Here is a 27,818-nt window from a genome sequence, read left to right on the forward strand (position 1 = left end):
GATAATGAATAAGTATCCAATAAGCCATTTGTGTTAGCAGCTCCCCATTGGATTCTTACACAGGTTATAATGATGTACAGTACTTAACTTTACATGGAACTACACCCCAAAAACTAGCATATTTTATAGCATAAGTGCAGATTTGAATCCATTTATATTACTAGCATTTCCTACCTTGCTCCACATATACATAAGCATATATTTTCTTACCTTAGTTTCAACCCATTGGTTCCTGTGATACTTGATTCTTGCATGGAGTTCTTTCTTCTCCTTCTGACTTGAACTGATATCACTAGTCAAAAGTATCCATCCAGACCTCCATTTTAATTGGGTTCTTAAGGAATCCATTCTCCTGTGAATTAGGCAAATATGTCTTATATTTTGGCTGAATAAAGAAATATTTCTTTATATACATAGCAGCAAGTAAACACAATGGTGTTAGAAAACACTTTCTGCTTTAACCCTAAGTGCTTAGTGTATTCCAGGTGCTATAGAATAATTATATTGATTATAATTCTGTGCATACATATTAGAGATTCCATTATGTGGTATCCCTTTTGATACATCAACATTTTAGCAATCTCAAAAAAAAATACTTCTGAACTTCACACAGATTTAACAATTCTAATCTTGCATAGATTTTCCAAATTTGAACTAATGGGGAAAAACATTGATTGGTAAGCACTTATGTATGATTTCACAAATCAGAGGTGTTCTTATGCTTTGCCTTATCATTTTGTGCAGATTTTGAAGTAACTCTATTAGTTTCTATAGAGTTTACAAAGTTATACAGCTGAATTTTAAGAAAAGGGATACTGCATCTCTTGAGTAGCAAATACTGTATTTTTTTAAACATTGTTGAAATATTTCCAAATGTACATCATCCCCTTCCATTTCTCATTTATTTCTCATTTTTGAAGCTAAATATGCATATATCAGTATTTTCAGTTTAAAGATATAAAAACAGCAGCTGTGTGTGTATATATGGGTTTAATATACATACCCTTCTACTGTAGAATGCCAGAGCACAGTACATTGGCTGCATTCATACATAATACTAAGCCTCTGTTCTGGTTTTTAATTCTCTCCCTCCCCCCCCTTTTTTTGGATGAGCTATAGTTGCCTGGTTCACACATAACACAAATGCCATAATGGCTTTTTTTGCACATTATTCATCTGAAAATCTATAAAACATTATGGCTTAGCAAAAATTTGCACCTGTATATCTGTACGTAATTGTTTTACAGTAGTTGTTGGTTTACCTGTCTCTGCCACTACTAGCCTTTGAGTTTGTAACTGAAAGCTAAAAGAGAAAAGAAGGAAAGTAAACTTTAGAGCACAAGAACTGTACACAGCTGTTTTGTATTTCATAGCATTTAGATAGTTTCCAGTCATCACATTTATGCTGCATGCCGAACTAACATAACCCAATTTGGTTTCCATTTTTTCTGCAATAAATGAAGTGTTAGCATGTCATTTTTCTCTAGTGAACTTCCTCTGTTATTGAAATATTTTTTTATATGCTAACATGTTTTTTTTTAATTGCATGGCTCTGTAAAGGCTAATCAGTGCATGAGCAAGATTGTAATGCTAACAAAGAAAACATGAATTTTTAATTTTTTTAAACGCACATTTCTCTGCTTTATTGAATGTGACAGTGTCACGCTTTTCATTCACCATTGCTTCTTTTTTCCCACTGTGTGATTTGCTTGCCAGAAGGAGCTACTATTCTTACTCCTACTACCTGTAAGTAGAAATGGGTGACTTTACTTCTTTATATGTTTTGAAGATGCAGTATCCCTTTTCGTTAAAAAAAAAAAGTCTAGAAATAGGATTAATATTTCACTATAATTTCCCGTTATCATTTTGACAGTTTTTATGGAGCCACATATAATTTTAGACGGTCTGCTTTATTTTTTTAAAGGTTGTTGTATTCTAATTGGATGTAGACTACCCACACATGGACCCTTTTATTAAATATATTTCCACTGTGTGTTTTCATTCTAAGATCAAGCTTCACCTCCATCCTGTGTAGGCTTAGGTGTCTAAACATTATCTTTTGATGAGAAGATTGTAATTCCATCTTATTTTAGGGAATTGATAGGTGAGCATACTCATTTACTCAAAGGATTTACCATTCAAAAAGGAAACAAATAACTGTATCTATTTCCAACAGTAGAATCTTTTGTATGCACAGTGGGAAGTGTGATTCCTGTTTTACTCACTGGGAGAATTAGATCCAACTGGTCACCTTTTGGTAATATTTGTTACATAAAAATGAACACATTTTCTACCTCAGTTCCTTCTTCTTTAACATTTCTCTTCAATTGCTGGCTGCTTTTACCTTTCCTTCTAGGCTGTAAAAATATCCTGTATTTATTCCCACTCTGTAGCTACAGTAAATACAGGTAGTCCGCAACCACAATTGAGCCCAAAATATTTGTTGCTAAGTGAAACATTTGTTCAGTGAATGCTGTCCCATTTTACATCCTTTTGTGCCACCATTGTTAAGTGAATCACTGCAGTTTTTTTAAAGAAAGATAGACAAACAAAACATAAAACATAAAGCCAACTTCAATTACAATGTGTCAATTGGTTACAAGGTTTTTGTGCGCCCTTTCCATAGTAATCACTTACAATTTATATGAAATCTCATATTATCAAATCAAATATATTTGTATACATTATTATCATTGTACCTCATTTATTTGACTATCACTATTATTCCTTCATTTTAAATGTGATATTCTGGGTGTTGAGTTCATTTATATTTTAACAATTCATTACATCATCTTAAATCTGTCCAATAATAATATATATTTATGTTATATTCTGTATCATTCTATTATTCTTGTATTTATAACATTCTCTAACATCTTTCATTTCTATGCTTTTTTTATCTAACTACTGATAAAATAAATCCCATATCTTATAAAATTGTTTATCTTCCTGTTCTCTAATTTCAAATGTCAATTTACTCATCTCAGCACATTCCATTATTTTGAATCACTGCAGTTGTTAAATTAGTAACATGGTTGTTAAGTGGACCTGGCTTCCCTGTTGACTTTGCTTGCAAGAAGGTCACAAAAGGGGATCACATGACACCCCGCCTGGACAATGCAACCGTCATAAATAGGAGTCAGTTCCCAAGTGTCTGAATTTTGATCAAGTGACCATGGGTATACTGTAAGGGTGAAAAGCGATCATGTCACCTTTTTCAGTGGTGCTGTAACTTTGAACGATCACTAAATGAACTGTTGTAAGTCGAGAACTAAATGTATAGTAGCACAAGGAGGTGACAAGTTGTTTTTTCTATTTTCTTATATCTCTTTGCTCCCAACCATCATAATCCAGTCATGTTCAGGAAAGGGAAAATAAATTCATGCATCCCTTCTGATTAAGACCTTCTTCCAAAATAATAGCTGGAAATAGCTACAAGATAATGGAAGGTCTGGAGCTATTTCTATATATGTTGAAATTTACCATGTTTATTAAGGCAAATATGCTCAAAGTGCAGTAAAAAAGTGCAGTATTATTAATTAAATTAATAATTTAATAAACCTGGTTAATTAGTTTATGAATTCTAAAATGACTTTGGCTAATTAATAAAGAATAAGATTATCCAATATAAGAAAGCATGATAACAATATATGACTACCACGCATTGACTTGGCAGTCACTGATTAATCACTAAGGAATGCTGATTTTTATTTTCTTTAAAGAATCAGGACCTTCGGGTGTATCAAAATATAGTTTATATTCCAGCTTGAATATCTGATTGTGGCTATTTTGAAGAGATTTGTCATAGGCAGAATTTAAGCAAAATTAAGTTAAATATGCCTGCCATATAAGGCACGCACCAGCTTGCATTGCAATGAAGCTTTCTTTGGCAAATAAATAGTAATCATTTGCCAAATAGAATAAATCCTGGATTTAATGCGTTAATAGGGAAAAGGTTGTGTTGGTTTAAAGCAGAATGTGCATAGAATCTAAATGTGATTTTAGGATGAATACTTTACAAATGCTAAAAATACCAAAAGGGCTGAATGCAAAAATAGATACATTTTGTTCATGGCATCCAAAATCTACTAAGTGAAAGTCTTTGTTAAAGCAAAATTATCAACGATAGACTATTTCTTATTTTTTTGTTAAAAGAAAACCTAACTAAACATCTACAGACTAATGCCCTTTGGTTTATTATGAAAAATTGTAATTACCTTTTTAAATAACAACTTGCACAGCTAGCAGTAATTAAATATGTACATAGGATAAATATTCCCTCTCACTAGGACTCTTTTTGAAATAGTTCTGTACATGTACGCAGAAGAAATATGTCACAACTAATAATACTCTTCTATACTTAGTATCTAAAGTACTTGACTCTCCTGTGGTGCCCAATGGCTTCAGGGATGTGTTAGTCTTGTTTTCTTAGAAACAATATGGAAGTGGCTTGTCATTCTTTATTTCCATTATATTTTTTGCACTTCTGAGTCTAGCTTATAGTAATTCCCATTCTCTACATAGTCATCCAAGTACCAAGCAGATCCATTATTTCAGAACACAATGCTGACACAAGTTCAGCCTTCCTTCAGCTGCCTGTGCTGAGCTGAAGAACCAATGGTACATGGAGTTACTGTTTGCTAAAATTAGAATTTTTGGGGGACTACTATGGTTCAAGGAATGCTATTGCTGCATCCGAGGATCTATTTCTAAAAAAACCACATTATTTGGATTTTCAGGAATTTATTATTTTTATTAAATTAATTATTAAAAATAATTCATTCAAATATTTTCAATTTTTAAGTTGCAAGGTGGATTATAAAAACTATAGAGATAAAAACTTTTATAGTACTTTTAATTGGAGATGCATACAATTTTTCAGCTTGCGGCACATACTTCATGGTTTTTTATTGGTGGTTAACAGTTCATAGGGATGCAGTGGCTCAGTGGCTAAGATGCTGAGCTTGTCAATCAGAAGGTTGGCAGTTCGGCAGTTTGAATCCCTAGCGCCCATTACTTGTCCCAGCTTCTGTCAATCTAGCAATTGGTGGGAAGGTAACAGCGTTCTGTGTGCCTCGGCATTTAGTCATGCTGGCCACATGACCATAAAGACAGTGTTGGCACTTCAGCTTTAAAACAGAGATGAGCACCGCCTCCTAGAGTCTGGAATGACTAGCACAAACCTTTACCTTTAACAGTTCACATTCCAGAAAGTTGCTACTAATAAGATGGGATCCAAATTTAATTAAATCTCACATGTTCGCATGAGCTGTAGTTTACAAACATTTATTCCTTTTAATTAAAATTGTTAATATGAAAAGGTGCTACCAAATTTCTGGTTTTGGCCTATGATAGACTCACATGCCTCTCCTCCATGTAAAAGTATATGTATAATGTATATGTATACACACAAGTAAAATAACATTCGATTTCATAGGCATCTTACAAGGAGGCTTCTTTGCAGCCAAGTTTTTGGGAGACACTTCAGTTTCAGTAGTGGGTTCCTACCGGTTTGGTTTGGTTTATTAGATTTATATGCCGCCCTTCTCCCAAGGACTCAGGGCAGTGTACAACATTAAAAGCAACACATAATACAAAAGTTAAAAAAAATTAAATAGAATATCCCAAACAAACCCAATTAGAATTGACAATAATTTTTTTTAAAAAAAATTGAATTAAAATTAACAATGATCAATAATTTATTTTGTTTTGTTCAGGCCATGCTTGGCTTGCTGGAAAAGCCAACTTTTTAGGGCGCATCGGAAGGACCGGAGGTTGGGGATTATACGAAGCTCCGGGGGCAGCTCATTCCAGGGCCAAACTGGTTTGGCCCAGTTTGTCCAAACTGGTAGTAGTTTGGCTGCCTGGGTTGCTGGAACTGGCAGCGACCCAGGCTTGCCATCCCCCTGAACTAGTTCTCCAGGTAGCACCATAGGCGCCGCCATTTTGTTTTTCAGTTCTATGCATGTGCAGAACAATTTTAATTGCACTGCGCATGCGCACACAGCATGCATCAAACGTGCATGGCGCACACATGAGCAAATTGGCAGTAGTGCCTCTTGGAACTCACCCTGTTCAGTTTGTGTATCTCTTTAAAATAATAACTTTTTGTCATGATACCTAGTGATATAAAATATTCATATTGTATGTGTGGTTGCATGTATCTATCCAAAATCAAATTTCTAGATCTTTCTATTACTTTTCTGTTTGTGACTGCCACAGTTCTTTTACCTAAGAATAGATGAGGATTGGAAGTATTGGATAGTTTTCCCCCCAACAATGGAGGAATCAACCATTTTTATTAGCATGTTGCTTTTTCTGGCCCAGCAGTCCTTGGAGAGGATTCTAGGTTCAAAATAAAGTTGCATCAGCAACTCATTAGACCTAATTGGAATGTTTGCAGAACATTCTTCGTAACTAACAGCAAACTTGAGTTGAACATTAATTACCTGTATCCTTCCTTCTCCACATTTTTAGCATTAACCACCATTCTGTCCAATGAATAATTGTGCAACTCAAAAGTTTGAACATACAATATCTTAAGGAAGGTGTTGTTTATTATTATAACAAAGATTATTGACTGTTTGATGACAAACTTTGTATACTTTCCTTTTCCTGGCAACCATCACTTCAGAAATCATGTGGAGAAATTCCTAAATCTATTGTAGCCTTTTCATAGAAATTAACTTTTTCATGTCTCAGCTTCTTGAAGATTGAATGCTGTTGACTTTTCGTTTCTCCTATCCAGAAAGTTAGTTCAGTCCTTACTCTAGTTGAATTTCAGAACTCCACTTCAAATCCTGGAGGATTTTTGTGAAGGTTTATAAATTGGTGCTTAAGAATAGGATTTAGTAAAATATAACTGGTTCCCCCTCCCCTTCCCCTTCCCCTTCCCCTTCCCCTTCCCCTTCCCCTTCCCCTTCCCCTTCCCCTTCCCCTTCCCCTTCCCCTTCCCCTTCCCCTTCCCCTTCCCCTTCCCCTTCCCCTTCCCCTTCCCCTTCCCCTTCTTCTTCTTCTTCTTCTTCTTCTTCTTCTTCTTCTTCTTCTTCTTCTTTACTTTTCCAATACTGTAGTAATTTTTTTATAATTGTCAGATTACAGGATTTTATGTTACTTTGACTCAATTTACTCTGAGCATAAGAATGATAAAAGAGATTTCCTAAGTAGGTCTTAATGGCATTAAGTTGCATTCAGTGACATCTATTTTAAGGGGATCCAAGATTATTGGTGAACATCTCTGTAGGGGAGGCATCTTCATTTGGTAAGTGTTGTGATAAACAATAACAGGAACATTTTTTTTTATATAGTTAAGAATAGGCATCAACTTGGGCAGTGTTGACTACTTAATGTTATCACTGTACCTTGTGGATTTTAGAGTATGCAATGGATAATGTCTGTAGAAATTGTTCATAACTTAGAGGCACAATTAGTTGCTGCTGTGGAACATAATAAAATGTGCTCATAGGTGAATATCAACTCCATAGAACTGTCTTGTGAGATTGTCAAACTGTGTACTGACACTAAATTCATACATGAAAAGCAGTATAGATAGATAGATAAATAGTTAAACAGAGATAAAGCTACATAGATATACAAAATAAGAATAGCAGCCACAGCATTTAACAAAAAAAAACAGATAAAATTTTATATCTATAGTAATGAAATAATATGTGAATAAAAGTAGTGGAGATTCAAGCTATATGTCATCAAAGTCAGATTTGACAGTTCCAAAAGTAAGTCCAACTGGCCTTCTTGGTGGCCTGAATTTAGGGTACCAGTTTCAGAATTAGTTCCGAGAATACAAACTGCTAAACATATGTTGAGGAAGAGTGTAAATTCATCCTATAAAATTCAATGCCTCTCTTTACCAAAATTATCTTGATTCTTGATTTTTTTTCTGGATTTTTTTCCTTTATTTGTTTGACTTCTTCCCATGTATTGCCAACATAAGAAATTACTTTTAAAACTTCCTTGGATTTAGATGGAAATAAAAGAGAACAAGTACAAGCACATTCATAGCATTAAGTTCCAAACTCAGTATAAGCTGTTTCAGCATTTTCATACACATGTTAGAGCATTGGATAACACTGAATATGATGTACAATTGGTGAAACTGTAAAATGTGCAACTATTGAAAGAGCAATGTCATTTTTCCCATTCGTCATACTGCAGGAAAAAATAAATGAAAATAATTGGTAGCTTAAATAAACATAAAATCATATTCCTCATTTTGTTGATATTTATTTACCCAAGAATGTGAATACTGGGAAGGATCAAACCATATATCATGATATAGATCGGGTGTCAAACTCTTGGCCCGTGGGCCGGATCCAGCCCTCAGGCTGCTTATTTTTTATTTTGTTTTGTCATAAAAAGTTTTATTTTCCATTTTCATAACATATAATCACATGTATACTATTACATAGTCAATATCAAGTTGTATTATTAAGTACTTACATCAATTCATCTTACCATCAACTGCCAAGGAAGGGGAAAAAAGGAAAGAAAAAAAAAAGAAAAGAAAAACCCAGTTATTGACTCTTCTGGTCTCCATACACCATATTTATACCTTATCCAACACTTTCTTCCCCTTCTCTCCTCCCCATTTCTACATTCTGTCTTCCTTCCATCATTTTCTACTCTTACTTCCCCTTCCTTTCTCCTTCTACTCTCTCCCCTTACCACTCCTCCTTATACACCTCATCTTCCCCCTTCACCCTCTCTCCTATCCCTCTCTTCCTATCTTTTTCTCTCCTCTACTTCCGACTCTTCTACATCCTGTCTTCCCTCCATCATTTTCTACTCTACTTCCCCTTCCTTTCTCCTTCTCCTCTCTCCCCTTACCACTCCTCCTTATACACCTCATCTTCCCCCTTCACCCTCTCTCCTATCCCTGTCTTCCTATCTTTCTTCTCTCCTCTACTTCCCACTCTTCCTCTAATTCACTTGGTGTATTTCAGCTTCTGAGCAAAAATCCTTTTGTGTTGATGGTATTTATAATTCCATTTCAATATACATAAAAAAGAAAAAATAGCAGTATACATGTACAATCATGCAACATCCCTCCTCCAACTTAGTAAACTCCACTCCCTCCCATCCTCCCCCCAACCCCCCCAACCTTCCCCCACCCTGACTTCCCAGAACCAATACAAGGTATAAATCTTTAACAACAACAGTTTAAGATATACTTAAGAGAAAACGTAGAAAGTTAATAACATCTTTGAATTGAGCTTAGCTCCTCCTTGCTAGGCTAACTATAAACAATTTGTATCATTTCTGATCTTACTCATAAACTATCTGAAATTTCCTAGACCCAAATTTATTTTGAATATAGTCAATCCATTTTTCCCAGTCTCGTTTATATCTCTCATTTGAATTATCCTTGAGATATGCAAATATTTTAGCCATCCCTGCTAAGTTTAGTTTAGTTTAGTTTAGTTTAGTTTAGTTTAGTTTAGTTTAGTTTAGTTTAGTTTATTAAACTTGTATGCCACCCTATTCCCGGGGGGACTCAGGGCGGCTAACAAACTAAAGGGAATAGGGGTAATACAAAAAAGACAAACAGGACAAAAAGCACAATACAAAAAACAGATTAAAAAAACACCACAACAGCCACACAATTCAAGTCGGGTTGGGAACTCATCAGCCCCAGGCCTGCCGGGTCTTGACGGCTTTGCGGAAAGCCTGAAGGGTGGTAAGGGTCCGAATCTCCACGGGGAGATTGTTCCAGAGGGCCGGAGCAGCCACAGAGAAGGCCCTCCCCCGGGTGGTCGACATTGGCTAGCTGATGGAACCCGGAGGAGGCCTAATCTGTGGGATCTAATTGGTCACAAGGAGGTAATTGGCAGGAGGCGGTCTCTCAAGTACCCAGGTCCGATACCATGCAGGGCTTTAAAAGTAACAACTAGCACCTTGAAGTGCATCCGGAGTCCAATAGGCAACCAGTGCAGCTCGCAGAGGATAGGTGTAACGTGGGTGTACCAGGGTGCACCCACAATCGCTCGCGCGGCTGCATTCTGGATAAGCTGAAGTCTCTGAATGCTCTTCAAGGGCTGCCCCATGTAGAGTGCTACAGTAGTCCAGTCTTGAGGTCACAAGGGCATGAGTGACTGTTCTGAGGGCCTCCCGGTTCAGGTAGGGATGCAATTGGTGCACCAGGCGGACCTGGGCAAATGTCCCCCTGGTCACAGCCGAAAGATGGTGTTCTAAGGTCAGCTGTGGGTCCAGGAGGACTCCCAAATTGCGAACCCTGTCTGAGGGGCGTATAATTTCACCCCCCAGCCTGAGAGATGGAATACACAAATAAGTTTGTGGTTTTCAATGTCCATTCCTAGATAGTAAACAAATCTTCCTTCTTCCAATATTGCGCCACCAACAATCTAGCTGCAGTTATCAAATGCAAAGTCAAGTTAATCTCTACTGCTGTACAGTCAGTAATTATACATAACAAAGAATAGGTAGGGGTTTTTTTGAGAACATTTTACATAATCCATCATATTTTTATCCAGAATACCTTAACCTTTTTATAAATCTACCATGTCATTTAATTAATATTGATGTTTTTTCCCAACCCGTAGCAAGGCATTCCCCGGAGCATGACTTTTAAAATTCTCATCCACCTCTTTATTATACAGCAAACAAGCAGCCATATACCAAATCATACCCTTCAATACTGAGCACTCCATTTCCTGCTAAATTAATCCAATCGCTTAACATTCCGTATTAGAGATTTAGTTACCATCATTAGCCCCGTGAAACTTTTTAATAGCCATCTGAACATCTTGGAATTTAACCTTTGGCCTAGCTCCTCCCACTGTTTCTGATGTAACACCTGTATGCTCCTGAATGGTGGCTTGTGTACGTTGCTTTCTTAATTCCTGTTCCATTCGTCTGGTAACCACGTGGTCTTGTCTTTGTTCTTTAGCTTCTTGTACTTCTGAAAGGGGTACAAGGGGTACTCGCCCCTTGTTAAAACTTGAGTGGTTTGCTTTCCATCATATCCTTCTTATTCTCTTTGTCTAGATCTAGAGGAAGAGGGTTGTCCACCCTTCAGTACATTGGTGTAGAAATCTTGTGCCTTCCATACTGTATTGAGGCAATGTCTTTTTCCAAGGTAGCTAAATGCGATGCATTGGTGCGTCCCATCTAAACTGTATCTGGCCATTTTTGAGCTCTTCCACTAGAAAGGCATAGTCTTTCCTAGATCTTTACTAGATCTCAGCATTTTAGGTGGTATCTCCTTCAAGACAGTCACCTCCCGACCCCCGATTTGAAGTTTATTTTTGTAGGATTCCTGTAATATAGTATTTCTCACATCTCTAGTGGCAAAGTAGACCACTATATCTCTTGGTAATTGTTTTTGTTTTGCCAGCGAGGAAGTAACACGATAAACCTTTTCGATTTGCCAATCAAGATTCCCTCCTGACCTTCCCACCATCAGGTCGAAGGCTTCAGAGAGAGTCTGTTTCAGGTTCTCTTGTGTATTTTCAGGGAGGCCCCTTATCCTTAAAGCAAATTCCATTTGCCTATACTGTAGCATTATGATTTCATTTTCTGCATCGCTAACCTTTTGCTGGACCGCCTCCATTTTCATTGCCAAGTTCATATTAGAGTCACTAAGATCTTCTAACTTTTCTTCAAGGGCCTGTGCATAACCAACTAGTGAATTCAGAGCCATCAAAAAGTCCCCTCTAATCATTTGGTTACATCTCTTAAGTTCTTCAGACATCTGTTTGTTAGAAGCAGCTATCTCTTCCTTAAGTTTTGTTTCCATCGTAACAGCATGATTTTTTAACACATCGATTAATTCCTTCTGCAGAATTTCCCTTGTCAGGGGGTCCCCTGCAGATGTAGAAGGGAGTGATGATTGTATTTTAGCAGAAAGCGCTGGTGAATTTCCGGCACTTTTCGATGCGGGGGGAGGAGGAGGGGGGAATTTTTGCCTAGAAGCCATCTCAAACTTAATCTTCTTTAGTCAGTTAAAAAGTCCAGGCAGTCCAATTATACAGCAATTGCTATTTGTTTTGATAATAAATCACTTCTTGGTAATAAATCACTTTTAGGCTTCGCAAAAGCTCTATCCGAGCCCCTCCTACACAGCTCGGTGCCATTTTTATAGAACTTTCAACAAGTAATCAGCAGAAGGAATACTTTGCAATGGAGCTAAGGATTTATACATACAATTAAGATGTTCACAAGTATTGGTTCAGCTCGGCTTGAAGTCCATAATAAATCATTGTGCTGAGGATGAGCGAAAACCTTCATTCTGCAACAAAAGGCAGAATAAATCCTGGCATGGAGCTGCCATGCTACAGCCGGTGCTTTCCCCCTTTCCTCCCAGCGTTTAGGCTGAAAGAGCTAGTTGGAGAGATTCCGATGCATAGCTTCTCATCACTTTCTTCTAAGCCCGAAGGGAGGATAAATAAACTGCCAAACAGCTTGATAGATTGCTGTTTAGACAGATTAACGACGCCAAGATTCCAGAGCTGTTAAAGATAACAATCCTCTGTCAGGCCCCGCCCACCGGAAGTCCCCCTCAGGCTGCTTAGATCTGGGTGAAACACAACCCTGATGTGGCTCTCAATGAAATCGAGTTTGACACTCCTGATATAGATGGAATGGAGAATGTAATTATAAGGTGTTTCCTATTAAGGATTTTTTTTCCAGATTTTTATTTATGCCATCATAATATACCAATTTTTTTTTAAAGGATGTAAATGAAGATATCCTCACAAAAAAATAAAACAATGGCAGAAGTTCTAATTTGAATAATTATGAACATTGAAATAATGTGCATTTGCTATAAACAGTGCAAAGTAGATTTAACATTGGCAGCTGTCGTTAAGAAGTGAATGTGTATAACATTTCTATTATTGTCATATTCTGGTATTTTAAAAAAATGAACTCTTTAGAGTTAAAATCCTGAACTTGCCTGCTGAAAAGTGAGTCCCTCTAGAACTGAATTAATATCTCTGTGCGCATACTGATTCCCTAAATGTCTTAAATTGCAAATGTAGCTTTCCCCCCTAAAACTCAAGTATATGGCTGCTGTAAACTCTAAACCTGCTCTAAAGTAGTCTTAATAGATTTATTTACCACTGAATAGCTGTTACAATTAGATAATAAAAGTGTGATTACTTTTTAAAGCTTTTCTTTTCTTGATTTTGGTTGCGCAGTAAACTGGCTAAGAAACGCAAAGATGCCATGGGAAACACTAGACAAGAAATGACCCATATGGTGAATGCCATGGATCGGAGTTATGCTGATCAAAGCACAATCCATGCAGAAGATCCACTTTCAGTCACCTTTATGGATTCTCATAACTTCAACCCCAGATGTAAGTATGATAGTCCCATTGTCACTGAAATTAGCAACTTCTGTTTATATCTGCTGTACATTGCATTTGGTACCATAAAAATGCATTTTATGCAAGGGAATGAGACAGTAGAGTTGTGAAACATTTGCCCTTCTTCCAGACAGACCAAAAAAGAATCAAATACATAGAAATTTAAATACCTGTTTATAAAATACAATTTTCTGAGGCTATTCTCTAACAAAAGCAGTAGAAAGTTTACTCCAGAGCCACAATTTAATGCTTTGCCAATCTTTTGCTGGATAAGTGCTGGTCCAAAGATGAGAAACATAAAGGGCAGTAGTTTAGAAGATTGATGCATATAAAAATTCTCACAGAAAGTTCCTTTTCAAGATAATATTTTAAGTGACTTCCTAGTTTTTTACTATTGCAGTTTTGTAGCATGTAAATTGTTTCAGAAACAGCAGGCAATGATTGCTTTCTATTCTTTCATTAAAAACTCTAGCATTACATCATATTTTCCCCAGTATTAATCCACAGAAAATGATAGATGTTGACTTTTTTCCCTTCAACATTGAACATGCAATATATGGATTCATACAATTGTTCTCTCTGTGTGGAAAGAATTGTAGCTCTTTAAAACCTACACTGCAAAACGGCATATATTTTTGTTAAAAAAACACATTGTATTTTGCAAATAGAATTTCAATATCTGTATCATCATGCCTGAGAAAAACAGATTTCCACATAATGAGATATTTTTATCATTGTTCTCACACTAACCCACTATGATTGTATGCATATGTGTGTACATATACACAAATAATTTGGTACTCAAATTACTTTTTATTTCAACCATTTGGGATATCATATTTATATTTAGATATTAATTACTCATCTAATTAGTAACTGTGTATATCTGTACGTCTGTGTATGAGTTTCATTAAAAAGTATTGTTTATTCTGGTTACACAACAGAACTGCTGCCAATAACTTCAGAACAGAAACTACTATAATAGGAGTAGGATGAGAAGCTGAAGAAACATAAGGATATTACCAAAAAGTGTATTAAGGACTCTTGCAAACAATATATTTACTGGATGTGATTCAGAGGTATACAAGGAGGAAGGGGTATATAGGAACCTTTCTTCCCTGAACTTCTGTAAGACATCTTAAGGTTTGGCTGTAATTTTAGTTAGTTTTCCCATCCTAGTTTCTACAGAGGCCCATGTTCCCCTGAGAAAAATACCAAGCCAGTTCAAGAGATAACTGAGCAATTTGAATAATGTGAAGATGGTTGTTGAAAAATCCATGCCAAATCTGAGAATAGAAAGCCACATCCGTCAGCTAAGAGCTATGTTCCTCATCTCCAATAATGGTTGGAATGAGCAATGAAACCCTCTCATTTTGCATAGGACCAGTTGCAGGGCCCAAGATGCCACATTGATTTTTTTGTTACCTGCCAATTCCCCCAGGAATGTTGGCCAGCCGATAGTTTTACCCAAGCCATGCCAAAACTTTGCCCTACTAAGAAAGTTAAACATTTGGAAGCTTAAAACTCTGGCTTGTCCTCCTTGCTGAGCCCAAGGAATTCTGAGAGCAGTAATTGCTTCCTAAAGTTGAATTATCCTTTGGCAGCTGCTCTGGTAAAACTATCTAAGCCTTTTCTCCTTAGCTTTCAGAAATAAAATGCTTAGATTATGACTAAATCCAACCTGTTTGGACAGTTGTATACATTTATTGCACTGTTTATCCTGTAAAAAAAGCAAACATTGTTTTCTACAAAGTGGTTTTGTATTTCCTGTTTCATGAATAAGATGAACAGGCTTTGCTGTATGTTCCAAAAAGTCTGTGCTTCTTTTTTTCTTAAAAAAAAAAAACAACAGTTGGAGGCAATGAATTTTTTTCATAAGCTTTGTTTTCCCGCAGTGCCCAATGATCCACTTGTGCCGACTGCTGTGTTAGGTGAGGACTTAGTCCTTTGTCTTCTTTTCCTTCATGACTTACAGCCCTTGTAAATAAATATGTTTATTGCATGTCCAAGCAGCTAGTTACAGATTTAAAAAATTAGGCCTGGTGCTTAGCGATATATTTAATATTAGGTATATACAGACCCATGGTGGCGCAGTGGTTAGAATGCAGTACTGCAAGCTATTTCTGCCAGCTGTCTGCAGTTTGGCAATCAGATTCTGACCGGCTCAAGGTTGACTCAGACTTCCATCCATCCAAAATCAGTAAAATGAGGACCCAGATTGTTGGGGGCAATATACTGACTCTGTAAATCACTTAGAGAGGGCTGTAAAGCCGCCCGGAGTTCTTCGGGATTGGGTGGCATAGAAATAAAATAAACTCAACTCAACTCAACTGTGAAGTACTGTGAAGCGGTATATAAGTCTAAGTGCTATTGCTGTATTCAGGTACAGGTAGTCCTTGATTCAGACCACAATTAGGATCAGAATCTCCCTTGTTAAGCAAGATGGTTGTTAAGTGAATCACACCTGATTTATGGCCTTTTTTGCTATGATTTTAAGTGAATCACTGCAGTTGATGGGTGAATCATGTGGTCCGACTTAAATGATAGTCATAAAAGATGATCACATGGCCTCAGGATACTGCAACCATTACAAATACATGCCAGTTGCCAAGTACCCCCAACCTGAATCACATGACCTTGTGAATGTGGTAATGGGTCATAAGTGTGATGACCACTTGTCACTTTTTCCAATGCCGTAGTAACTTCAAATGTCACTAAATAATTGATTTTAAGTCAAGGGCTACCTGTAGAGCAGGGATGAAATCCATCAGCTTCTGACAGGTTCTGGAGAACCAGTAGTGGAAATTTTGAGTAGTTCGGAGAACTGGCAAAGACCAGCTCTGACTGGCTCCAGAGTGGGGAGGGAATGGAGATTTTGCAGTATCCTTCCCCTGCCATGCCCACCAAGCCACGCCCACAGAACTGGTAGTAAAAAAAAATGAATTTCACCATTGGAACATAGTATTTATTTTACTTAACTGTACAACATAGCTATGGCTTTTTAAGTGCTGTAAATTAATAAAAGCTTATTTTGAAAAAAAATATCTTAAAATATAGGTTTGAGTCAGTGTCCATAAACTTCACAAATCTGGAGTCTGTTTGATATTAGAATAGGAAAAAAAGGAGACAAAAATGATATCAAATGTCACTAATTTCTGATCTGAAAATAATAACAGAAGAAAGCTGGTTGCTCATGTAAAAACAATAACCATTGTAATAGAACGTTTGTCTTGCTGTGCTAATTAAATACTATAATAGGACAAGGATCTATAGGTTTCATTTTCCAACAATAAACTAGTGTAAGCAAGAATTTTCAGAAGCTGAAAGATGGGTGTGTAATATGCAGTTCCACCGGATGTGGTACTAAAAGAACTCAGAGAACTCTAGCCAGAAACATTGGATCTTGGGACTTGTAGTTCAGCAATATCTACAGCAACAGGTTAAATACCCATTTTCTAAAATGTTGACTGAAAAGCTTTTCACACCCTGGCACACATTGTTAGCTTTGTAATTTTACAGCTTAGCTAGTGGCAGCATTCATGAATCTTTATTTATGCGGTCATACCTATAGATCTTGTTCTATCTTAAGATAGGGATTAGTAAACTATAGCCAGGGTGCAAACATTCCTTAGCTCATTTATGTGGTTTTTGAAACCACTCAATCAAATTACTATTTCTGAAAAATGATGGCCTTTCTTTTAGCGTTTGGGAGGGAAAAAACTCATAAAACTGTGATGGAAATCTTACAATTAATTTAACATGGTTCTAAAGCCCCCTCTGAAATTCTGTGGGTAAAAATAAAAATTTCAGATCTGCCCATATTTGTGATTGTCTCCTCCCCACTTTGTATGCCTCTGCAAACATCAGCCTGCCAGCTTAGAGCAACAGAGGTTCTCCCCGCAGTAAAGGAATATTATGTAGTTCATCTGGTATGGTTGCTTGATGACATAACTTTCCTTCTGCAGAACATACTCCATTCTTTTTTTTTAAATGATAGCATGGAGCTAATTAGTGATAGTGGTGTAAAGTTATTTTAGACTGTCACTGCTCTGTATATACATGACAGGAAAAATTATATTTTCAGGAGTTAAAATAATGTTAGATGTGGTGGCATTCTCCAAACAGTCTCAACTTGTGGCTCATTGTAGATCTTAAGCAGCACGGGAGTCAAGATTGAACCCTGTGATTAGTATACCAATCTATCATTCATATCTAGCCAAATAAAATGATTATGTGGTATATCAACCCCATCTGAAGCAAGCAATCCAGAAAGATACCACTGGTATCAAAGACATTTTCCAGGAGCAGAACAAACATTCATTCCAAGGCATTCTAGGCAGTTCCAGGATCAAATCTGTATATTTTTAGAAAGCTAATGAATATTGTGATGATACATACCTTCAACCTAAGTGCAATAGGAGGGACTATGCACTTTAAATAAAATGAATATAAATAATAAGAATCATGAATCATTTAGTGTCTTAATACTTTTCTAAGAACAGATCAAGCTGAAAGGTATAGCAAATGATATAACCACCATGAAGACTCTGTATAAGAATATCTTAGATGGTTTTAACTACTTCCTTCCTTTCTCTTGTTTCCTTCTAAAACCTGTAAAACATCCTTCTAAAAACCTAACACTGAATAAGTCCATCAGTTTGAAATCTATACTAAGTCTTCTTTTCTACTTGTAAGAGCCATCCAAAGCTTCATGTCAGATCTCCCTGATTTAGCGTTAGCTATTTAATAATTAATGACTTACAATTTGCAACCCTTAGCAATCAATAAAAATGAAACTAGATGATTCAGTGTTGTTTTCTTAATACTTTTTATTGAAAGAGTCTTACTCTAGTTGTAAGGGACTAAACAACTATATTTGATGTGACATTAGTAATAATAGTAGTAAGTAAGGCACTAAATTATATTTGATATTTGACATGACATTATCAGAACCTCCAACTAGGCAAAAATGATTGTTTTGACATGTAAAGGTTAATCTACTAGAACCTCAAAGAGCAAACCTAGGGCAAAACTGACAGATTGACAGATTCAGAATATATTCCCATCACTGTATTAGTTTTTGTTAACTTTTTCACCTTTATATGAAGCAAGATGCCTTAGCTAGAGGTTGTGAGTGTTTGCTCTTGACTTATACATTAGTTAATATAGTATATTAGCCTTGTTGTTTTTCATTAAATAAACATTTTGCATGTGAAATGTAATTTGAAGTATTTCTATTAACATGTGCTGATTAAAAATAGTATAAAGGATTTCAAAAATGGCAAAAAACCTACCTCAGTAACTCCATTATAATTCTTCTAGAACTTGTAAGCTTGCTTTAGTAACATGTAGCTAGCTGGTTTTAAATGGGTCTCATATATTTTATTTGCTTTAACATGCTTCAATGTGTTCCAGTTCCTATAAGTGGTAAGTATTGGAGAAATACAGTGTAAAGTTGACCATGAAATTTTTTTTGTTAAGATATATATGACATAAATATATGAAATACTGTATTTATTGAGACCTTGACTTCTTATTTGTAGCGCAAATTTAATTTAATAAGGCATGTATAGAATGTAATTTAATAAGGCATGTATAGAAGAAACCTTCAATTGAATGCATTAGGGGTTAAGGTTTGTGGAAGGCATTCATAGGATGCAGTAGGGTCTACAAGCCCTATTTACTGTGTTAAGAAAACAATGTTGATGACTCTCTCCAAGCCATTCTGAGGGCATTATAATCAATGTATAAATTAAGGTGTGCACCTGCAAGTCATACATGCTCTGTTACTTATAACAATAAAAGCTGCTTATTGTGATGCTTCAACAATCTGTATCAGACAGGTTAGTCTATTAATTTCCAAAGATATATGAATTACTGTAATGCCGCAGTCATGAACCAAACAAAAATTGGCAACTTTTCTGAAAATTGTTTTTCTCTACACTTTAATTAACTGGTATGAAGATAACAGAATATTTAAGTTTAAGTGAGCCGGTAGAAAATTGGGAGGCACAAAGGTAGTTAAAAACTTCTCTAAACCCAAAGAACAGTGGTATGCAATTATACAATCAGTTAGTATCATGGGACTTAGAAGTTGAACTGCAATTATAAACACTTTCAGGTTTCTCAGTATATGAATCAAAATCAGGCTTTTATTCAACACATACCCGTGTCTATTCTAACTCAGTCTGAAAATTCAGTTCAATCAATTTGAAGTCTCTGAGTGTACATTTTGAGCATAACTTCTTTTTAAAAAGTACATAAAGAGGATGCATATTTTTATTTTTATTTGGCATATAGCCGCTCCAATTATGAACCATCTGAACAGCTTAGAGTCCTGCCATGCATTAACAGAATTAAAAGATCTAAGAGCATAGAACTGAAAAACATAAACATTCACAAACATTTAACACAACAGTAGAAAAATCCTTTGCTGAGTAGGCATTAGAACCCACAGTCATTCACAGGGAAGGTCTCCCTCAATTCACATTTTCCCAAAGGTCTTCTAAAGTAACCTTGCTTTGCTTTCTTTCATAAATATCAGTCACTGTTGAGCCATGCCAAATCTCTAAGGGGATGTTATTCCTGATCTTGGGGGGGGGGGGGGTGTCAATGATGAAGAAGGCCAAAGAGAGGGATGCCTTTCTTTAAGAGGGGAAACATGGAGGGAGCTCCCACTTTTCTATTAATGTGGGGTAGCTGCTTCTTGATTATGCTTTCTTTTGTAAGAGCCAAAATAGCATCCAAATCTTTGCAGAGTGCTCAAATGAGCTCATGAGAAGATGGGTTGTAGCAGGAATATTTCAGTTTCATTGTTGCTGAACACTCTTCCATTCTTTGGGCTCTTATAACCACAGATGAAAACCACAGTGCAACAGCAGAGTCAAGTCGTCTATTAGATGTGCCTCGTTATCTCTGCGAAGGAACAGAATCCCCCTACCAAACTGGCCAACTGCATCCTGCTATCAGAGTAGCGGATTTGCTGCAGCATATTAATCTCATGAAAACATCTGACAGCTATGGTTTCAAAGAAGAGTACGAGGTAACAATGTCATCAGTTGCTTTTTTACCTGACCTAGAGCGGAGAGTTCCTTTGAGAGTAAAGCTTCTTGATTGCAAAGAGAGAGAGAGTTCTTAATTACAAGAGCATGAAAATGAATATTTCATGTGGTTATATTTTTTAAAAAGACCATTTTCTGTGTGCCATGAATCAGTGGAAAATTCAAAAGCATTACATGTGAACTAGAGAGCTGCAAAGAGTGAAAAGTGTCAAAAACACACCTTCCACATACAGATATTACTCCCTTTTTAAGGACAGGTTTTTCCCTCAACATTCCTATGCAGGATATTATATAAACCAAATCTTGCATGCAAAGGTCATTTGTTGAAAAGTTTCCCTTGAAGGATCTATATGCAGCATCAATATTTATACATTGAAAAAAAAACCTAATCTTCTTTGTCTATTTGATTGATTGATATTGGTAGCTTTTTTTAGCCACCCTGATCAAAAGACTGTGTAACTTGCATGGTGTTAAAAGAAAAAACACAGCAGATAAAGAGGTAATAAATCAACCTTCTTCCCAATTCCTATTCCCAAGAATTGGGGGAGGAAATCTGTATTTTAAGATATTCTAAATCCATGATCTCTGGGGGGTAAGGTATTCAAAAGTTTGGGGAGGAAGGAACCACAGAGAAGGACAGTTGTCAGTCTATGCCCTGCTCCCAACTCTGACTTCAGAAAGAGGGTGGACTGAGAGGTTCTCATCAGGCAAAGAGTTCCAGTTCTGGCAAGACCAGTCAGCCATGTACTGATATGTGTCACAAGCAGAGACATCTTGGACAAGTTGGAATGAGAAGTGTATGGCTTATCTAGACCAAACACAGATCCCTGAATCCTGATTCAGAAACTCTGGTTTTAATCTTAGTTGATCAGATAGTTTTATAAAGGAAATATGTATATAACTTTTAGCATTTGATTTTATTTTTTTGCTATGTGAGTTACTAATTCACTTTATCCACATAAAACAGAAGCAGGTATGACTTTTTAAAACATGTTTTATTTGTTTGTTTGCTTATTCATTGTGTTACAGAGAAAGGCAATATACTGGATAAATACTACAATATATATTTCCTGATGGATCCATTAACTACATGGGAGATTATTTTTTTTAAAAAACAACCTTGTTACCAGTAACCCCAAATCACTGTTACATGATTCCAAGCTCTTGTTGTATGCAATATTCTTGCCATGTAACTGAAATTATTTTACATTTTTATAACCTATTTTCAGTTGTTGGCTTCAAGAAACGCTACATTTACTTTTTATCATTGTGCTGGAAATACAGGTAGTCCTCAACTTATGAATAGTTGTTTAGCAACCATTCAAAGTTATGACATCCCTCCCCCTAACAAAAGAGACTTACAATACAGTTCCAAAGTTCTGACAATCAGCATCACCCTTGTAGTCACGTGACCATATTTTGGGCACTCAGCAACTGGTCCACATTTAAAGGCTTTTGCGACATTCAGTGGTCACATGGTCCCAATTTACAATGTTTTTGCTAAAAACTGGCATTTGCTTCCAGTTTTTGGGGGAAAAAATCCCAGCACTTAATGACCATGGTAATTTGCTTAATGACCATCAGTAAAAGGATAAAACCAGGTTGGTTACATGGTGACCCACTTTATGACTATCACATCTTATGACCATAATTGGTAGGCATAAGAGAGTTGTAAGTTGAGAACTACCTGTAATTATTTAATTAAGGAGTATTTTTTGCATGACTGTAGTTTAATCATTTTATTTACATCAGCAGTATTACTCAACCTCAACAATGTTAAGATTTGTTAACTTCAACTCTCAGAATTTCCCATCAAGCATTTTAAAATTGCTGAATTTGAGAAACAGGGGTATTAGGATTCTTTTTTTTCCCCCACCACAAGTCTTCTTGTGTTTTCTAGAATGTTTCAAAGTGCCAGCACTGGGTTTGTTTCTGCCTGGCAGAATATTTCCATGTATTTATACTAGAAAAAGCTATATATGCTGATATCTAACTCCAGCAAAATAATCAAACTCAGAGAAACCAAGAACCCAACTGATGCTCTGGCAATGTTATTGTAAAATGTGTCAGGATGAATAAAATGCTAAAATAAATATAAATTATCTCTTTATTTTGAAAGAGTTTCTTTGAAGGACAATCAGCTTCATGGGATGTGGCCAAAAAGGATCAAAACAGAACGAAGAATAGATATGGGAACATTATAGCATGTGAGTTAAAAACAGATAATCATGAAGATGAGTGTGTTACATCGCTGATTGACAAAACCTAGACAGCCTATTATTATGTCTACCCATCCTACACAGTAGTAAGTGATGTGTTTCTTGGTGGTTAAAAATTAGAATATTTCTCCCTAGCCTTAGTTCATTGCTTTAACTACTCCATAGCATTGCCTCTGCCAATGCTGAAGAGATTGATAGAGAAATTTTTTGTATTTCCCAGAATCATAGCATAGAAAGGACCTTGCAGAATATTTAGTTTGAGCAATGTAGACAGATGGCCATTCAGCCTCTCTTTTAAGCTCTTCAATCAAGGAGAGTCCATAACTTCCCTAAATAGTCTGTCCCATTATTGAATGGGAAGTTGCTCCTGATGTACAACCAAAATCTCTTTTCTTGTAAACCCATTGACCCACACACTGCCTTCTGAATCAAGTGTGAACAATTTGGCATCTGACAAATATTGAAGAAAGCTGTCATGCCTTACCAGAATTAAATATGGCCAGCACCATCAATAGTTCTTCATGAGTTTTTTCTTCTGGGTTCTTTGTCTTGATAGCTTGTTTCTGGACATGCTTCATATTCTCAGTATCCTTGCTAAAATGCACGAGTAAACACAATGTAATTGTTGTCTAATCAACCAATAACAATGAGGAACAATGATGTCTCTTGATACTGATGCTATATTTCTGTTGATGCAGTTTAGGATTGCATTTGCTATTTTGAGAGCTCCATCATATGTTTGCCTCATGTTCAGCTTGTGTGATCCACCAAGCATGAACCTTAGTATGGTTCACCTTCCTATACCGTACACAAATGAAGGACTTTGCATTTGTCCTTGTAGAAACCATCTTGCTGGTTTGCTTTTTCACAAATTTGATTGTCGTATTTTTTAACCCTAATCCAAGTAAGTTATAACATATTTAGCAACACGGAGCCTAGAAAATAGCTGCCTGGTATCTCACTTGATACTTATAGCTGGAGTGGAGCCATACAGTATTATTTCAAAAGTAGCTACAATTGGGGCCATATTTCCCTTAGAAAAGAAATTCCATTGGTTTGGGGTCATCATTGAGAAAGACCTCTTGCAGTCTTTCTGCTCTTAGTGATTTAAAACCAAGGCAGGTTCTAAAGTGTGTATATCTGTTCACTCATTTCATTCAATTGTTCCACAGAGTGGATACTTTTTTTTTTTTTTTGGCTCTAGCCTTCTGTGCAATTTTAGATACCCTTTGAGGTTTCCCTGGCATTTTTGAGCAGACTGGGAAAGGGTCACCAGCATTACAGGTCAAATGGGGGGGGTCTACTTTTTTCTTCCTTAAATAAGGGAACCTTTAGCCTTTACATTTCACTCATTTGTTTCTGCTGTATATCATTCCAAAGACGAAACCCATTTTTTGCAGATGATCACTCCAGGGTGATATTGCAACCTGTGGAAGATGATCCTTCTTCAGACTACATTAATGCTAATTATATTGATGTAAGTAGATTGTATATCTTATCTTGTTTTTTTTCCTTTCCATCTTCTCTCTGTGAAACATTTTTGCATGCAATTCCAATGAACTGAATCAGAGCCTTCTTAATATTATGAACAAAATGTACACTTTTCCTTGTCCTCCGTCCTAGTACTCACTGACATTGTTGTGCTTTCTTTCACATCTGACTTTGATTTGGGCTGTAGATTTGGCTGTACAGGGATGTAAGTACCACTATATGTGAATAACAGCATCCTGTTATGACTATTTAATATAGTGAACATTCTCAGTTGCTTTACTGTTCTAATTTTTATTACTAGATATATGTGCATGCCTCATTAATGAATTTCATTTATATATCTAGTCTTTTTAATGTTCCTTTGTGCTCTTTTTCTTTTGCTTTTACCTACATTTTAAAAATATCCTTAGTCTTTTACAGTGATCATGAAAATCATTAGCTAAGTCAATAAAACCTAATCCTTACAAGACTCATTTTTGCTTCTTTTATTACTCTTTTCCTTTTTTTGCATTGTTTAGTAATTTTTATTTTGTATTCCATTATTTTTGTGTGAGAAGCTGGATAATAGAATATAGTGTGTTGCTCTTGAAAAGAAACCTACTGATGGCCTGGAAGGGATAAAGGGAGGGCTAGAGTTGTCTCCTGTTCTCAAAGGGAATTCATTTAAGCAGTATTGCTCCTCCTACTAATCCTTGACCCTCATATTTCTAATGTAAGACAAGAATCCTCCACTTGCAATAAAAATGAAATAATAAAAATAATAATAATAAAAATACTAATAATAATAATGAGTTACAAATGGTACTGTAGCTTACAGTTTTGGACAAATACAAATGAACATATGTGACCATGAAAGCTATAATGGAATAATATTTTCCTAGACTGTAGTCAAGGCTTATATTTTTTTGATAATCTAATTCAATGCAGAATTTCAAAATATCTAATGTGTGTCATCAGGACTGGTGTACTTAGAAAATAGTTTTATAGATGGGTGCCATTACATGAATAGAGCAGTGATCACTTAGGGGATACACCCCCAATAATTTTAATAAAAAGGATTTCATAGCTACGTCCCTGATAATTTGAATGAATGCATGTGCAAGATTATGAGTTAGAGAACAATATTAATCTGTGTTTACAAGGCCTAGATTTTATTTCAGGATTCTGCTGAAAGCTGTCATCTAACTCCTTGAGAGTTTCATTTCTCTGCAAGAAAATGTTTTCTCTCCCTGTTGTGTAGTGCATTCTCAGGTTGATCTAGAATTTTGTAGGATTTTTGCCCAAGAATCCTGACTTGGATTTTGTCTTAGATATTATAGCTATGCAGCAATCTTGATTTTAAAGGGTGCCACTAGTCAGCTGGACCTTAAAGTTGGTATATATTAGTTCATGGTATTTCCAACAGATATGACATGCATCTGTACTCTAAATCACATTTTCTGTTTAAATGCAGATCACTGCACAGGTACAACACACAACTCTCTGTTTTTTCTGCAAATCTCAGGTTATTATGGGACTTGTTTTGGATGTTAAAAAACAAGGAAGCCAATGGTAGGAACATTAGTGGCTAGTAATAAGCATTTCAATGCCATCGGCTCTCAAAAGAAAGTTAATATTTGCAGTACTATACCAAATCCATTATTCTTAATGATTTCTCTTCATTTTAAACATCCATCAAAAAAAGGTGTATTTCCTGTCAAACTGAGTAAGAAGTGATGGAAAAACTGAAGAAGCAATGTTTTATATATATTGCTTTATAAATGCATTTGTCAATAAGGCATCTTTGGGGATTCTTTTTCATAATAACTATGTGTTCCTTTGACCAACTGAGTGCAATGTGTTTAATACATGAAAATTATACAACACTGCTTCTAATCCTACCTTTAAGCCATAGAATCACTGAGGATAGCATGTTTAAATGTGCTAATAGCATAGTTATTTGTTACGGTAATAAGACTAATTCCTTGCCTTCCCAAAATTCTATCATATAATTAGCAAAAACTTTGTGAAATAATATTCATAAGATCCAGTAATATTTTTTCTTGTTTCATATTCTAACCATTAACCAATCATGATTAATTCTTGTTTACTTGATTTTAGCTAAGAGATCAACAAATCCTTTTTTAAAAATATATGTATATGGAATCCTTCCCTGCATTTCATAATTGTACTGTAGAGAAAGTTCAGTAGTGGCACATATATGTGTGTTCATCTTTAAATTATGTGTACACACAATTTCTTAAATTCTAAACTTTTGTTTTATGTAATTGCACAAAATTGCAGCATTGCATGTAGATTTGCAATCTGTACACGCATATACATTGTCCAGCTCTAATGTTCAGCCATTCTGCTTACTCATTATGGCTCCATTTTTTTTCTGGTGCATTCATAGTGAAAGCTTTTGCTAATGGCTTGGTTGTTTTGTGCTTAATATTTAAAATAACAAACAAAACTTTGTCAATCTGTATTTTTAAGTGAAGGCAAATCTCATAGGTGCTTAGAACAATTTCATAGTTTTACTGAATTAGAACCAAAAACAAATTTGGAATTCAATAAATGACAACAGTTATGGATTTCAAAAAATGGAATGATTAGGAAACAATGAACCACTTCATTTTGATGTACACAGTATATGTTTACAGGAACTTTTCGTTTGGTTCTAAGTGCCATTGTCCAAAAATAACATTTTGAAATCAGCTGGGCTTCTTTCACATCCAACAATGCACTTCGATGTTCTGGAAATGGTTGAAACTACGTTTTTGAATATGGTAGATTGGATTAGCCACTACCAGCCTAGTTGTAAAGAGTATCTAGGAATATTTTGGTATGCCTTCATTTTCGCTATTTGGTTTGATTTTTAAAACTTACATACTGTTTTAAAAATCAACCTATATTTGTTTTTATAGGGATACCAGAGACCAAGTCACTACATTGCAACCCAAGGTAAGAGTTTGTGGAAATATGTGCAGAACTGTAAAATTCTTAATAAATGTTGTACGTTAGGCATGATTTTCCAAAGTGCTCCTTTGGATGTCTATATCACCAATACAGATAAAAAAGAGAGAAAAGTTTAATCTCTATTTTTGTGAATTGGGTGAGAGAGAGTCTTGTTTGTTAAATGCATTTATATACTGCTACCCTCAAAAATGACTGTTGAAAGATAACATAAGTAAGCATTATTTAATTTCTGAGAAGTTTGGATTATAAATTAATTAGCATGCCTATTTTATTCAGTTAGTTTTCCACCAAAAATGGGTAAAGAATAGCAGTGGGGAGGGATCCCGTTCAATTTCAGTGGTGTGATCTTGGAAAGAAGCTCCATGCCCTACAGAAAAGGAACCTTGGTCTCTGATGCTATCCAGTATCTTTTATCCATGGTGGCCAACCAAGCACCTTGGTAGATACAGGACATGTGAACACTAGCTCTCTCCTGGTTGTGGGTATTCAGAAGAGGCATATTGTTTGTGAACCAGGATTTAAGGCACAATGACTGATATCAATAATTCTATAAAACTTTCCTATAAGAAAGAAATATTAACAAGAGCTAATGAAAACAAGACTTATGATACATGAGTACCAACATTCAAAATGGAGGGCCAACACAAATCTAGGCTTATTTCACATCCAACAATTCTCATATTTTTCCAACATGGAAATAAGACAGAATGCTTGTTGGCTTATAAAAAATCATAGTAACAGACA

At 35.8% G+C, this 27,818-nt stretch overlaps 1 protein-coding gene across 7 annotated transcripts in view; it reads left to right on the forward strand.

The window, feature by feature from the left end:
- PTPRK (protein tyrosine phosphatase receptor type K) overlaps positions 1-27,818 on the forward strand; it is a 432,976-nt gene that overhangs the window by 378,508 nt on the left and 26,650 nt on the right. For 3 of the 7 annotated variants that reach the window (XM_087718514.1, XM_087718513.1, XM_087718518.1), the window contains exons 15-20: positions 13,176-13,336; positions 15,241-15,276; positions 20,203-20,387; positions 22,526-22,613; positions 24,026-24,102; positions 27,023-27,059. In XM_087718514.1, the coding sequence (XP_087574640.1) occupies positions 13,176-13,336; positions 15,241-15,276; positions 20,203-20,387; positions 22,526-22,613; positions 24,026-24,102; positions 27,023-27,059 (584 nt within the window). Of the gene's footprint in view, positions 1-1,716; positions 1,747-13,175; positions 13,337-15,240; positions 15,277-20,202; positions 20,388-22,525; positions 22,614-24,025; positions 24,103-27,022; positions 27,060-27,818 lie in introns of all 7 variants that reach the window. The other 4 variants (XM_087718515.1, XM_087718516.1, XM_087718517.1 and 1 more) reach the window with 2 other exon arrangements.

Source organism: Thamnophis sirtalis, unplaced genomic scaffold (genome assembly GCF_051295495.1).
Source record: "Thamnophis sirtalis isolate CommonGarterSnake01/CBP01778 unplaced genomic scaffold, rThaSir2_p1.2 scaffold_6, whole genome shotgun sequence".
Taxonomy (NCBI): Eukaryota; Metazoa; Chordata; class Lepidosauria; order Squamata; family Natricidae; genus Thamnophis; species Thamnophis sirtalis.